Raw genomic sequence first — 15,036 nt, forward strand, 5'->3', positions numbered from 1 at the left:
GGGGGTATTAGGCGTGGTTGATACTGCCCTCCTCATGCTGAGAGGACAGACCTCTGTCCTGAGAGGACAGTCACAAAACACAGACGAAAGTGAACGGACGCATCTGTAGGAATTGGGTCTGGAGGAGGGGCTCTGTGGGTCAGCAGACAGATTAGTGAGGGTTGGGCAGTGAAGAAACACTTTCAGGAGGAGCCACGATTTGAGTTGAGGATTAACAGGTTGAATTCTGTCTCCCTAAAATGATACTGACGTTTTGACCCCCAGGACCTACGAATGTGACCGTATTTGGAGGTAAGGTCTTGGCAAATGATCAAGTTAAGGTGATGTATTAGGGTGGGAGGTAATCCAATAGGATTGAGGTCCTCGTAAAAAAGGGGAAGGTTGTGGGGCACCTGGCTGGTTCTCTTGGTGGGAGCCTCTGACTCTTGATCTCGGGGTCATGAGTTTGAGCTCCATGTTGGGAGTAGAGATAGCTAAAGCAGCTGGGGCAGGAACTTGGACACAGACACACACATACAGAGGGAAGACAACGTGAAGACAGAGAAAATATCATGTCCAAGTCAGGAACGCCTGAAGCCAAAGCTGCCAGAAGCTGGGAGAGACGCCTGGGACAGATTCTCCCTCAGAGTCTCACAAAGAACCCACCCAGCCGACATCTTGGTTTTCAGCTTCCAGATTCCAGAACCGTGAGACAAAAACATGTCCGATGTCTGGGCCACCCAGTTTGTGGAGCTGGTTACAGCGGCTCTAGCGAGCAACTCCAGGTGGGTAAAACTCAGATACGTGGGGAAGAGAAGGTAGCCAATGCTCCGAGGTTGAATATCTCTGCCTCCATTGTACTTCCGTTTCCTGTTCTCAGAGTTCATCTCCTGTCTGTCTGTGTTCTCTCTTTCCTTTGGTCAGCATTTTAAAAAACTTACTGCCACCTGATACCATATCATACATCATATATTTTATTGCTTGCTTGTTCATTGTCCATCTCCTCTACCGCCAGGTGAGATCCAGGAGGAAAGAGACTCTGTGTTGTCCGTGGCGGTATTCCCAGAGTGGAGTAGGTGCTCAAAAAAATTCCTGTTGGGTTTTTAAGAATGCAGGCACTGGAGTGCGATGCTGTGGGCTCAGGCCCCAGCTCTGCCCCTTGCTTCTTTCTCTCTGAGCCCGTTCCTACATTGGCAAAATCGAGACAACGGTATCAAGAGTGTAGACCAAGACGTTGTGTGTGAAGTTCTCGCCACACATGGCTCATTTTCTTTGATCATTTTGAGATCATTTCAGACGTCACCAAAAAAGTGGCAAAAACAATGTGAAGAAGTCCCATAATTTCTCACCCAAGTTTAATCCAAAGGTTTAAACCCAAGTTTAATCCGAAGGTTAACCCCTTATGTCACCACAGTCAAATGATCGAAATCATGACACTAACCTTGGAAACTAACTGCCTGTGAACCAACCCGCGAATCTTATTCTAATTTCCCTGATATCCCAGTCCTGTTCTTTTTCTTTTTCTGATCCGGGATCTCACATTACAATTAGTTGTTGTGTCTCCTTAGTCTCCTCCAACATGTGATGCTTCTGTCTTTTTTTGTCTTTCATGACCTTGACCCTTTTGAGGAGTACTGGCCATTTATTTCATAGAATGGCCCTCGGTGTGGATTTGTTTGATGTTTTCCTTATGATTAGATTCAGGTTATGTACTTTGGGCAGGAACACTGTGGAAGTGATGCCATGTCCTTCTTGGTGCATGATGTCAGAAGGCCCCTGATGTTGGGAGGTCTCATGACCGATCATATTCATTTTGATTACTTACTGAAGGCACTTTCTAGTGTCTCCTCTGTAAACTTACTATTTTTTTACAGTGTTCATTTGATGCTAACTATTATTTATTATTTTTTCCAACACACATTTACTGAGTGCCCACACTAGATGTCCAGGCCCTTTCCAAGAGGTTACGGCGACCAAGATGAGTAAGACTTTTTCCTGCTGGAATGTCACACTGTCATGAGGAAGATTGAAAGGTAGCCAGGAACTCACAACGGAGAGAGACCAGTGGGTGATTAAGGTCTTGAAGGGTACTGCAGGGGTACAGGAGGTGTATACTGGTCTGTCTGAGGGAGTCAGAGAAGGCTTCCTGGGAGAAGGGATATTTGAGTCGGGTATTGAAGGATGAATAGGAGTTCACCAGGGAAGGGGGAGAGAATTCTGGGTAATGGGAGCAGTGTTTGTGCAAAGATGAAAGAGATATTTTTGGTGCCAATTGAAGGGCTGGGATATTATCCTAGAAGCACTGGGGAGCCATGGGAGGACTGTGAGTAGGGGACGAGCAGGATCTGCTCTGGGTTTATAAAGACCATCTGGTGCCATATGGGGGACAATCCAGAGGGGAGAACCTTGAAACCTGGAAGGAGAACAGGTTAAGTGTTCAAGTTGGAGAGAAGGATGCCTGAATTGAGGCTGGGCCAAGAGAATGGTGAGAAGGGCAGGGTGGGGGGGCAGCGGGGAGAGCTGAACAAGGAGGAGAGAGACAGTGATGGGGGTGCTCCTGTTATCTAACCTAGATATATGGATATACAGAGAGGCCATTTATCAAGAGGGAGAATACAGGTATTAGAGCAGGTTTGGCAGGAAAGATAATAAACCCTATTTAGTGTAAGTATGTGGCACATTTTTTGCTTTTTGTAAACTCTACACACAACATGGGGCTTGCACTCACAACCCCAAGATTAAGAGTTGCATGTTCTTCCAGCTGAGCCAACTGGGATCCCCAATGTGCATGGCATATTTAAGAAAGATTTCCCTAAAAAAAAAAAAGGAAAGAAAAGGAAAGAAAAGGGAAGGGAAGGGAAGGGAAGGAAAGGAAAGGAGGAAGGAAGGGAGAAAGACTTCCTGGATGGTTGGCTCCAAGAGGTGTGTGGAAGTTAAGAGTTAATCCCTCTGCAATTTGGGAAAGAAAGGGCTTGGCTGGAGTGTCTTTTTCTCTTGCTCCTCCTCTTTCTCTGAGGATAAACATAAGTCAGATAACATGGTCAAGAAAGTACCTGGCACTCAGTAAATACTCATTAGCTGGCAGTTCTGTGTGTATTTTTTTAACGTAATGAGTACCTACCAAGTGCCAGACTATTATTATTATGGTTGGATGTTTTTCCCCTCATTCTTGCCTCTTCCTTCTTTCTTCTTTTCCTCACCCCCAGTGGTGAGGCAGAGCTGTCTGGCACAATAATGCATCTGTGTCATCTTAGGAAATGCAGTTACTTCTGCAAGAGACGGGTTGGTTTCCCTATAGATACTTACAGAACTTTCTGTGATGATGGAAATGCTTATCTGTGCCTTGGAAATGGTAGCTACCAGCCTTGTGTGGCTCCTGAGCTCTTGAAATATGGCTAGCAAGACTGAGGGATTGAATTTTTTTTAAGATTTTGTTTGTTTATTTGTCAGAGAGAGAGAGAGATAGCAAGCACACAAGCAGGCAGAGTGGCAGGTAGAGGCAGAGAGAGAAGCAGATTCCCTGCTGAGCAAGGAGCCTGATGTGGGTCTTGATCCCAGGACCCTGGGATCTGACCTGAGCCAAAGGCAGCAGCTTAACTGACTGAGCCACCCAGGTGTCCCTGAATTTTTTTTTTAAGGGTACCACTGACCCCAACTTGGGGTTTGAACTCAGGACTCAGATCCAGAGTCACACGCTGCAGCAACTGAGCCAGCCAGAAACTCCAGGAACTTTAATTTTCAATTTGTTCAATTGAAACTTGAACAGACTCATGTGACTGGCAGCTACCATGTTGGACAGTGGGACCCCAAAACTAAGGCTCCCTTCCCCCAGGAACTGTAAAAATTTGCCTTGTTTTCCCTAAAGGCACAAAGTCTCAAGGATTGCTGAGGTCTCAGGGGAGTGGGAGCTGAAGAGGGAGAGAAGAATAAAAAAGAGGGGTAAATTGGGAACTTCCTGTGTGGGTGTCGGGAGTATAAAGTGAATGAGTCAAATAAAAAAGGTGGGGTGCCTGCGTGGCTCAGTCGTTAAGCATCTGCCTTCAGCTCAGGTCATGATCCCAGCCTCCTGGGATCGAGTCCACATCGGGCTCCCTGCTCAGCTCCCCCTGCTTGTGTTACCTCTCTCACTGTCTCTCTCTGTCAAATAAATAAATAAATAAGGCATGTATCCCTCTTGGAACGCAGTGAAAAAAGACCAACAACCTGATTCAAATATGGGCCAAATATCTGAATAGACACTTCCCTAAAGAGAAATGACAAGTGGCCAATAAGCACATGAAGAAAATGTTCAACATCATTAGTCATCAAGGAAGTGCAAATTAAAAACCACAGTGAGACACAACACACCCACAATGGCGAATATTAGACAGTGTTAAATGTCACAAGGATGGGGAGCAGCCGGAACTCTCAAAAACTGTTGGTGGGAAAAAGACAAGCATCGCATCTCATCTCATCCCATCACAATGCTATCTAATCATATAATAATATCCAGTAATAATAATAATAATAATAATCTGATAAGAAAGATATCCACAGTCTAATCTCCAGAAACTGTGAACATCTCTTTATGTGGTGAAAGGGACTTTGTGGATGAGATTCAATAAGGGTCTTGAGTTGGGGCAATTATCTTGGATTTCATCCTGGATATTATCTTGAGTATCATCACAAGGGTCCTTATAAGAAGGAGGTGGGAAGGTCAGGGTCAGAAGAAGGAAATGTGCTGGCTGAAGCAGACGTTGGAGGGCTGAGGCCACGAGCCATGGGATAAAAGCAGCCTTGAGAAGCTGCAAAGGACAGAGAAACAAATTCACCCTTAGAACCTTCTGGAAGGGGCATGATCCTGATGGCACCTTGATTTTAGCCCTGTAAGTCCCCCCTCGGACATCTGACCTCCAGATCTAGAAGGAAATAGATTTCTGCTGTTTTAAGTCACTGAGTTCGTGGGAAATTGTCACAGCAACAATGGCAAGCTACCGCAGCCACCGTGGGGGAAAAGTCTGGCATTTCTTCTAAATTAAACCCACACCAATTCGATGACTCAGAAGTTTCACTCAGGTGTTTCTTCAAGAGAAATAAAAATGTACACCCGCAGAAAGGCTGGTGTAATAATATTGAAAGCAGGTTTCTTCACAATAGTCCCAAACTGCAAATATGCCGGCTATCCACGAACAGAAAAATGGATAAAGCCACGGGTACATTCATACAGAGGAATAGTACTCAGATCAAACCACTGACTCATACAATAACACGGATGAGTTTCAAAACCATTTTGCAGGGGCACCTGGGTGGCTCAGTCAGCTAAGCTGCTGCCTTCGGCTCAGGTCATGATCCCAGGGTCGTGGGATGGAGCCCTGCATCAGGCTCCCTGCTCAGTGGGGAGCCTGCTTCTCCCTTTCCCTCGACCCCTCCACCTGCCTGTGCTCTCTCTCTCTCAAATAAATAAAATCTAAAAAAAAAAAAAAAAAGCGTCTTGCAGAATGAAGGAAACCAGACACAAAAGATCACCCACACTGGGATTCCATTTATAAAAAGATCTAGAACAAACAAAACTCATCAATGGTGATAAAAAATCAGGATAGTAGTTGCCTGGAGTAGTGTTGTGGGGATTGACAGGGAAGGAGCAAAGGTAACTTCCTGGGGTGTGGAAATGTTCTGTATTTTCTTCTTCTTCTTTTTTTTTAAGATTTTATTTTTAAGTCATCTCTACACCAAACATGGGGCTCGAACTCACAACCCCGCGATTGAGAGTCGCACCATCTACCAACTCAGCTAGCCAGGCAGGCACTCCTGCCCTGTATTTTCTAATAGTTGTATGTGTAGTTGTCCAAAGTCATGGACCAGTCGGTATATTTAGGAGCTTTACATTTTACTGCTTGTGAATTCTACCTCCAAAGGGAACCATAAACCGAGAATGAACTGTAGCTAATAAAATGTGTGATCAATTATTTAGAACTAAAGAGTCTGAAGTCTGCGAAGTATTCTAAGGAATGGCGAGACAGCAGGGTTTCCCAGCTTTGGTACTATGGACACTTGGGGCCAGGTCATTCTTTGTCATGGGGCCGTCCCAAGCACTGTAGGATGGGGCCCAGCACCTCTCTCCCCCTCCACAGTTCATCACAATAGAAGAGTCTGTTTCCAGACATTGCAAGATGTCCTCTGAGCGGCCTGATTTGTCCCTGGATCAGAACCGCTGAGATAGAGGGAGGGATACATGGATATATTTGTCATAAAATAAATACAGAAAATGCCAAGTGTAGAATGTAGCCAAGGGCTACCCCTGTGTCCACTGGGCACTCCCCCCCACCCCCCACCCCCTGCCACTGCTTGCAACATTTCTACATGCTTGAGATGTTTCATAGTAAAATATTAGGGAACAATTCACACCCCAAGAGCCATCAGCCTTGTTAGTGTCTACCCTAGTGAGAGACAATTGGTCCGTGTTCACAAGAAGGATTCAGAGGGAACATTCATCTTTCCTCTCGTTTCCTTGTTTATAATAGGAAAACCCTGGAAACAGCCTACGTGCCTGTCAACCCCCACCCCCCGCCATGGATTGGCTGGAATAAACTTGGATACATCCGCGTCGCGTTGTCGAGTTCTGTGCACTTGTTTTTGGTTTGTTTTTAAAGAGAAAGACACGAACATGCTCACATATCGAGCCCCAGCCGCCGCGGACCTCAGCAATGGGACAAATGTCACGAGGGCCTTTCAGGGCTGATGGCTCCGCCCTGTACCTTGGTCCTCTTCTTTCCATTTGTCAGAACCCGTAGAACCGTGTGCTAGAAAGGGCGAATTTCCCTGATATAGGTGTCTGTGATATAATTATACATTTGCATATGGATTATACCTTAAAATGCCTGACTTAAAAAAAAAAACAGTTGGGGCGCCTGGGTGGCTCAGTGGGTTAAAGCTGCTGCCTTCGGCTCAGGTCATGATCCCAGGGTCTTGGGATCGAGCCCCACATCGGGCTCTCTGCTCAGCGAGGAGCCTGCTTCCCTTCCTTTCTCTCTGCCTGCCTCTCTGCCTACTTGTGATCTGTCTGATAAATAAATAAAATCTTAAAAAAAAAAAAAAAACAAAAAACAGCAATGATTCTGTGGAAGAGCTTTTGGGTTTTATTTGATGGTGGAGGGAAGAACGGGAAGGCGCGGAGGGCAGGTGCGGGAAGGCAGGCTCCCAAGGCTTAGGCGTGGGCCCTGAATGTGCAAATCTCATCTCGTGCCACAGTCTGCATGGGAAAAGGGGCAGGGAGGACATCCCAAGGTGAGGGCACTGCCTGGCTTGGGCTGAGGCTTGGAGGTGGGTCCTGGGGCAGGTGTGTCTACCACGAGGCTGGAGTGCAGGGAACGTGGAGGCGAGCGGTAGGGGAGGGGGCAGGAGGTGACTTGAAACCAGATTGGGACTCTCAGCGCTTACGGTTTCTACCCTGTCACCAGGCTGTTAACATATACAGCCTGTCATATATTCGTTAATTATACACCTGCCTTATCTGCTCTCCCAGCCTGCGTTCTGTTCAGGTGGGCAGATGATTCCGGAGGCCTGAGAGACACTGGGAGGCTATGCTGGGCTCCGAGGAAGGCAAGGTGACCCGGTTCAGGTCTGTGCCATCGAGGAGCTCCCAGGCTGGCGGGAGAGACCAGCAGGTGAGCAGGCAATGCCCGCACCTGGGGGAAGAGGCTGCCCATGAGGGGCCACAGACATAGGCAGGGCTCCTTACAAGAAATCCTGAAGGCTTCCTGGAAAAGGAGGCATTGGGGGGTGAGGGGAGACCTTTCCCAATGTCGGGGAAGCCCATCTCAATAATAGCGATGATATTAATATGATAATAATAGCTGGCGACATTTATCGAGTATTTGCGACGTGCTAGAATCCCGCACTAAGCACAAAGTAGAATCAATTTAACCCTCTGGTAACTATGGTGGATACTCTTAGCATTGTCATGATCCCCCTTCTTGTGGATTAGGAAATCGAGGCACGGACTTGGTTTCCTGCCCTCAGACTGTCTGTGCGGGGGTTGGGAGACAGTCAGAGTCTCAGTCTAGGGAAATGCGTGATTTACCGGAGGCAGCCAAAGGCGCTGCTGGGAACCGAGAGCCGGGGTGACTGCTTCGGGCTGGGGGAGGTTGGGGAGCCTCCAAGAAGAGAGGGACCCCTGAGATGGATCCTTTGCGGATGGGTGTGTGTGAAGCTGGGCGCATAGAGTTATGTCATATTTTCAGTTCTTGTCTTGCTGTCCTTTGTCCGTATCCCTGTTTTTCCTTCTTTTTTCTTTCTCCCCCTCGGTCCACCGGCCCCACTCCTGGACAAACCCAACTCATTGCGTTCATGCCTCTCTGGGTACCAGCTAACACTTGCAAACCAGCCAGTCTGCTTTGTGTAACTCTATCCTCTACATTGATATGAAAGATGCATTTTATCTTTTAAATTGTGCCGTCGGACCCAGTTCTGTTTCTTACTTTTTCCACTCAGCGTTATGTCACCCATTGTCATACGTAACACTGATTTATTGCTTCTAGAAACACCTGGGGGAATCACTCCCTTTTACTTAACCCCTCCCAAGCAGCAGGGCCCGTGATCGTGATGGTCTCTGTGTTCCCAGTCCTTGGTCAGTTTTGGACACACTCTCGTATATCACCTGTGTTCGAGTTCTGTGGGTACTTGGAAACGCAGTTGCTGGGCTCTGGGATCAGTGCACAATTAATGCCACAAAATTCCATCTGATCATCTGGGCTGGATCTTGAGGCCCTCACAGCATTTCGCCAGGTAGACAAGGGTGGAGAAGGACCAGCCAGTTCAAAGGTCTGAGCAAAAACTGAGTGTGTTCGAGGGTCAGGAAATTACAGGTGGACCTCCTGGAGGTATGGGACCTGTGGCAGAATAGCCCATCATAAATACCTGACTGGTTGGTTTCTTTCCTAAAAAGGAAACTAGGATTGTTGTGGGTGGCAGTTTGGCAACATGTATGAAACGCTTAGCTGCTTTATATGCTGACTCAGCAATATCTGCGCATGTGCATGAAGAGGCAGGAAGGGTGTTTGCTGGATTGTCATTTGTAGAAGGGCATGATGGAAGGCCATGGAAAGCCCCATTTGGAAACAGGTCAATGGTCCTACAGACTGATGTTGGAATGCCATGCAGATGTGAAAAAGATTAGAGTGAACTTAAATGTAGGGGTCCAGAAAGTTCCCCACAACATATTGTTAAATAAGAAAAGTGAGTTCTGGGCACCCTGGGTGGCTCAGTCAGTTAAGCATCTGCTTTGGGCTCAGGTCATGATCTTGGCATCCTGGGATTGAGCCCCACGTTGGGCTCCCTGCTCAGCAACCAGTCTGCTCCCTCTGCCTCTGTGATCTCTCTTGCTCTCACTCTCTCTCAAATCAGTAAACACATAAATATCTTAAAAACAAAAAGAACAGTAATTGCGGTATACCAAGTATGATCCTATTTCCTAAACACAAGAAATCACAGGAAATATTTTTCAGTTACTTGTTTATCTATCTATATAAATCAGAGGTTGGCAAACTTTTCCTATAAGGTGTATAATAGTAAATATTTACATCTTCGAGCCTTGTATAATCTCTAGCATAACTCCTCAGCTCTGCCTTGGTGGCGTGGAAGCAGCCATAGATGCACCAGCCAATGAGCATGGCTGTGTGCCAATAAAACTTTATTTACAAACACAGGTGGGGGCTCCCAGATGTCAATAAATAGTATGTGGTTTTGGAAGAGTACACACCAAAATATTATGAGGGGGTCCATCTGAAAGGGGACCTGAGAAGGAAGGTGCAGGTCAAAGGAAATATTACCCTCTTATTTGAATGTTTTCCCACCTTGCGTAATTAAAATTGTTTTAATCTGAAAAGGAAATAATGTGTAAAAAATAGCTTCAGTGGCCTTTTCTCCCTTCCTGGTTATAAGGTCATGATTTTTGTTTTAGAAAATGCAAGCAGCCTGTAAAATTAACCAGGAAGCAAAAGTTTCCCATCATCCTACGGCTTGAGCAGAATTTCTTTTTTTTTTTAAGTTTATTTATTTATTATTCTCTATTATAAATCAGCATAGGCTAAAAGAGATCAAGTAAAATACCCAAGGGCACACAGAAAATAAGTTTATTTATTTATTATTAGTAATCTCTATATCCAACAGGGGGCTTGAACTCAGGACTGTGAGATCAACAGTCACATGCTCTTTCAACCGAGCCAGCCAGGCACCCCTTGAACAGAATTTCTTTTTCTTTTCTTTTTCTTTCTTTCTTTCTCTCTCTCTCTCTCTTTCTTTCTTTCTTTCTTTTGTAGCCACGTTTTCTTTTGAAGATTTACTCATTTATTAGATAAAGAGAGTGCTAGTGAGTGGGGGGAAGGGCAGAGAGAGAGAGAGAATCTTCATTATTTTTTTAAAATGATTATATTTAATTTATTTATTTGAGATTGGGAGAGAGAGTGAGCAAGAGAGAGCACAAGCCTTGGAAGGGGAAGAGGGAGAGGGAGAAGCAGACTCCCTGCTGAGCGGGAAGCCTGATGCAGAAATCGATCCCAGGACCCTGAGATCATGACCTGAGCCAAAGGCAGAGGCTTAACTGACTGGGCCACCCAGGCATCCTTAAGCAGAATTTCTTAAAGGGTTTATTTCAATCACACAACAGATATTTATGGACCACTCACTGTATGCAAATGTCAGGTGCTGGGAACAGAGCAGTAAACGAAGCAGAGTCCACACACTCTGTAGGCTGGAATTTTACAGTCAAAGACAGACGGACAATAAATAACAAACACAGTAAATAAGTAAATGATATAATATGTTGGAAATATGTAAATGATATAATATGTTTCTAAAAACAGAAACAGGACCGCAGGTGAAAGAGATGGGGGCTACCTGGGGGCTGGTATGCTATTAAACAAAGTGGCCAGGGAAGGTATCATTGCCAAGGTTACATTTAAGCAAAGACTTGAAGGAATAGATGGAGCGAGCCATGGGGATTCTGGGAGGGGACACAGCCTGTGCAAAGGTCCTGAGGTGGGAGCATATTAGTTGTGTCCAAGGAACAGCAAGGAAGTATGGATGGAGTAGAGGGAGTAAGGCGGAGAGGGAGGGAGGTGAGATCAAGGAGGGGATGGGGCTATATCCTTCTGGGTCTTGCGGTCAAGACAAGCACTTTGTTTTTACTTGGAACGAGCTGGGAACAACTGGAGGGCTCTGAGAAGAGAAGGGGCATGAGCTGACCTGGGGAATAGCCCAACGGAGGCAAGTTGCTGAAGCAGGGGCACCGGAGAGGAGGTGACTGCAGGGGTCCAGGCAGGAGACAATGGCGGGTTGGTTAAACTAGAGCAATGGCAACAAGGGGTCAGACTCTGGATATGTTCTGAAGGTCAAGTCGACACTCCCTGCAGCTGGACTGGATGGAGGGGTTAAGGAGAAGAGAGGAATCAAGGATGATGTCAAGTGTTTTGGATCGAGTGTGATCTAGAACCATCAGGCCACGAGATCTCCTGGGAATTTGTAAAAATGCAGATTCCCAGGCCCACCCTGGTCTCCTTAGCTGGTGCATCTGGGGTGAGGCCCAGGAACCTGCCTTCTGAGTGAGCTGTCCAGGTGCAGACTGGGGACTGGTGGCCCCGAGGTCACGGTAGTGGGCCCCTCTTGGGGGGACGGGGGTCTACTGAGGAATAGAGTATCAGTGGATGAGAGGCTCCCTACTCCCAGCCTTCCCCTGTGATGTGGGGCCATGGACAGAGCCCGCCTCCCAGCGCTGATGTGCCATCTGAATGAGCTCATGTGTGTAAAAGATTTAAACTGGAGGGGCACCTGGGTGGCTCAGTGGGTTAAAGCCTCTGCCTTCGGCTCAGATCATGATCTCAGGGTCCTGGGATCGAGCCCCGCATCGGGCTCTCTGCTCAGCGGGGAGCCTGCTTCCTCCTCTTTCTCTCTGCCTGCCTCTCTGCCTACTTGTGATCTTTGTCTGTCAAATAAATAAATAAAATCTTAAAAAAAAAAAAAGATTTAAACTGGAGCCGGTGCATACAGGCTCCCAGGAAAGGGCAGCTATAATTAGCACCCTCTTCCAGAGACATATGTACTTAGTAAAGGATGAAATTGATCATAAACAAGTCACAGTTTCCGGCAGATCCTAGCACACCTGGCCCCGTGTTGGGGAACACAGGGACAAGGTGCTAAATTGGATCCAGTCCGGGCCTTCGAGAGTTCCCAGTCTTGAGGGCCAGGCACTGCCAGCCCCAGATGGGATGACCCAGGGGAGTCAGAGTTGGACAGGGGAGGGGCGGAGCTATGGGACCCCAGAGTGGGAGCGGGAGGTGCTGGAAGGGGTGTCTGACTGGCGGTGAATACATGAGTTCTAGGCCGGTAAGGTGGCCCAGAGAAGAGTGCTAGGGACATTTGTAATGGCTAGAGATGCCTAGTATATTTGTGTGAGTGTGACGGGCTTAAAAAGCATCAGAGCAGTATGATTATGTGCATGAACTTTCGAGTCAAGCGGCCTGAGTTCAGATCCCGGCTCTGCCCCTTTCTAGCTGTGTGATCAGGGGCAAGTTTCTTCACCTCTCTGTGCTTTAATACCCAAACCTGTATTAGTTCTCTATCTGCGCATAGCAGATGATCCCCCAATGGACAAAACTATGTGACTTAACACAACACACATTTGTAATCTCATGGTTTCTGTAGGTCAGGAAACAGGAAATTATGTAGTAAATTTTTTTTTTAAGATTTTATTTATTCATTTGACAGAGAGAGATCACAAGTAGGCAGAGAGGCAGGCAGAGAGAGAGGAAGAAGCAGGCTTCTGAGCAGAGAGCCCGATGCGGGGCTCGATCCCAGGACCCTGAGATCATGACCTGAGCCGAAGGCAGCGGCTTAACCCGCTGAGCCACCCAGGCGCCCCTGTAGTAAATTTTTTTTAAAGAAGAATAGACACCCAATATTATCAGGGGTACGTGTAGTTTGGAAGGGAGATGTAGGATGCTGGTCAGGTGAAATGTGACCCTATTGTTTAATTTTTTTCCCCTTGAAAAGAAAATAATGTTTTTAAAAATAGTTGCAGTGGGCGCCTGGGTGGCTCAGTGGGTTAAAGCCTCTGCCTTCAGCTCAGGTCATGATCCCAGAGTCCTGGGATCGAGTCCCGCATCGGGCTCTCTGCTCAGCAGGGAACCTGCTTCTCCGTCTTTCTCTGCCTGCCTCTCTGCCTGCTTGTGATCTCTCTATGTCAAATAAATAAATAGAAAAAAAATAGTTGTAGTGATCCTCTGCTTCAGGGACTCCCACAAAGCCGTAATCAAAGCATTGCTGGGAGCGCACTCATCTCATGGCTCAGCCAGAAAGGGTCAGTCTGTGCTGGTTCTCATGGTTGTTTCAGGCTGCTGGCTAGAGACCAACCTCCCTTCCTTGCCCCTCGGCCTTAAATGCAGCCATTTGCTTTGTCAAGACCACCTGGAGAGAGTCCGCTAGCAAGAGAGAGGTCCCAGTATTTTAAAACCTCATTATGAAAGTGACATCCCATCACTTTGGCTGTATTCTGCAAGTGAGAGAAATTTCTGCAAGTTAAATGATGCAACATATAAGTATAAGAAAGCATTTAGGATGCCTAGGACATAACAAGTATCATAAAAATATGAACAGTTATTATCTGGCCAGGCAGGGGGAGTCAGAAAGGCCTTCTCGGAGGAGGGAATTTTTGAGAAGTGTAATAGCTCGGCAGGTGACAGAAGTCATACATCCATTCATTTTCTTTCTTTCTTTTTTTTTTATTTATTTGACAGAGATCACAAGTAAGCAGAGAGGCAAGCAGAGAGAGAGAGAGAGGAGGAAGCAGGCTCCCTGCCGAGCAGAGAGCCCCATGCGGGACTCGATCCCAGGACCCTGAGATCATGACCTGAGCCGAAGGCAGAGGCTTAACCCACTGAGCAACCCAGGCATCCCACATCCATTCATTTTCTTAGTCAACAACCTTCTTGTGAGGCATCATGTGTTCCAGATCATGTGCTGGGAGATCCCAGGAACCCAACAAATCTGACCTTGACCTTTGTGGAGATACTGGTATCAGGGACATTGGCCAAACCCAAGACTTGTCCTCTAAAGTCTCCAAGCTGATAGAGGAGGCAGAGAGGGATACAATCCAGGGTGATCAGGACAGCAACACAAGAAGGAAGAGAGTGGGTGAGGACTCTGAGAAGGTTGGCATTGAACAAGGGCCTTGAAATGGCTGGTCTGATTCCTTCCATTTGCTGAAGCCCAGAGAGGGAAAGGCCGTTGCCCAAGATCACATAGCATGGAGGAGTCTATGGATCCTGGACTCTGGGTATTTTGAGGACCAGGTGAGATGCAAGAGATACAGACCTGCCTCTTTGGAGGCCCTTCACTCAGAGACACCCAACACATGCAAGCCCCAGATTCAGATCTACACATCCCCCAACAGACAGCAATGTTGTCAGAGTCATCTGACTCTAGACTTTATACCTCCCCATAGGCACAGCATACATCTCTGGAGACCCTCCTCACTTCATGTACCAGTGGGATGCTGGCTATGATGGGAACACAGACATGACTTGGAGTCAGTCCAGCTCCAGAGAGGCTGCTGGTCTGTGAAGCTACCAGCAGGACAGATCGTTCTAACCTAGTGTGATCAGAGCATCAATATGAGGGAGAGGATATGGTGGCCAGGCAGAGGGTGGGAGTGGAGTGAGACTAGGGAGCCTTTTTTTTTTTTTTTTTAAGATCTATCTATTTATGGGGGGTAGGGACAGAGGGAGAACATCTTCAAGCTGACTCTCTGGTGAGCATGGAGCCAGAGCTTGATCTCACCATCCCAAGATCATGACTTAAGTTGAAACGAAGAGTTAGATGATCAACTGACTGAGAAACCCAGGTGCCCTGATTAGGGAGCCTTTTATACACCCAGCAAAGACTGGGCCTTGGGAAGTTGGCCTGGAGTTCTTGGAGTAGAGAGATGAAGAGAAGGAATAACAAGCAGAAGGTATAGCATATGCAAAGGTACAGGGGCACGAAAGACCATTTATTATCCATCCATCTGTCCACCAGTTCATTCATTGA

The 15,036-nt window shown here is 46.9% G+C and overlaps 1 protein-coding gene and 1 long non-coding RNA gene across 3 annotated transcripts in view; both read left to right on the forward strand.

Annotated features, from left to right (window-relative positions):
- Positions 1-208: 208 nt before the first annotated feature.
- On the forward strand, positions 209-6,561 carry LOC125090003 (uncharacterized). Its single transcript, XR_007124131.1, has 3 exons — positions 209-291; positions 669-764; positions 6,480-6,561. It is a non-coding gene; the product is annotated as an uncharacterized LOC125090003 (long non-coding RNA).
- A 920-nt stretch (positions 6,562-7,481) lies between these two features.
- The window catches only part of MYH14 (myosin heavy chain 14), a 99,053-nt gene continuing 91,498 nt past the window's right edge, over positions 7,482-15,036 (forward strand). For both annotated transcript variants that reach the window (XM_047712535.1, XM_047712536.1), the window contains exon 1: positions 7,482-7,622. In XM_047712535.1, the coding sequence (XP_047568491.1) occupies positions 7,539-7,622 (84 nt within the window). In that variant the 5' untranslated portion in view covers positions 7,482-7,538. The remainder of the gene's footprint in view (positions 7,623-15,036) is intronic.

The sequence above is a fragment of the Lutra lutra genome, chromosome 17, assembly GCF_902655055.1.
Source record: "Lutra lutra chromosome 17, mLutLut1.2, whole genome shotgun sequence".
NCBI classification, from domain to species: Eukaryota; Metazoa; Chordata; class Mammalia; order Carnivora; family Mustelidae; genus Lutra; species Lutra lutra.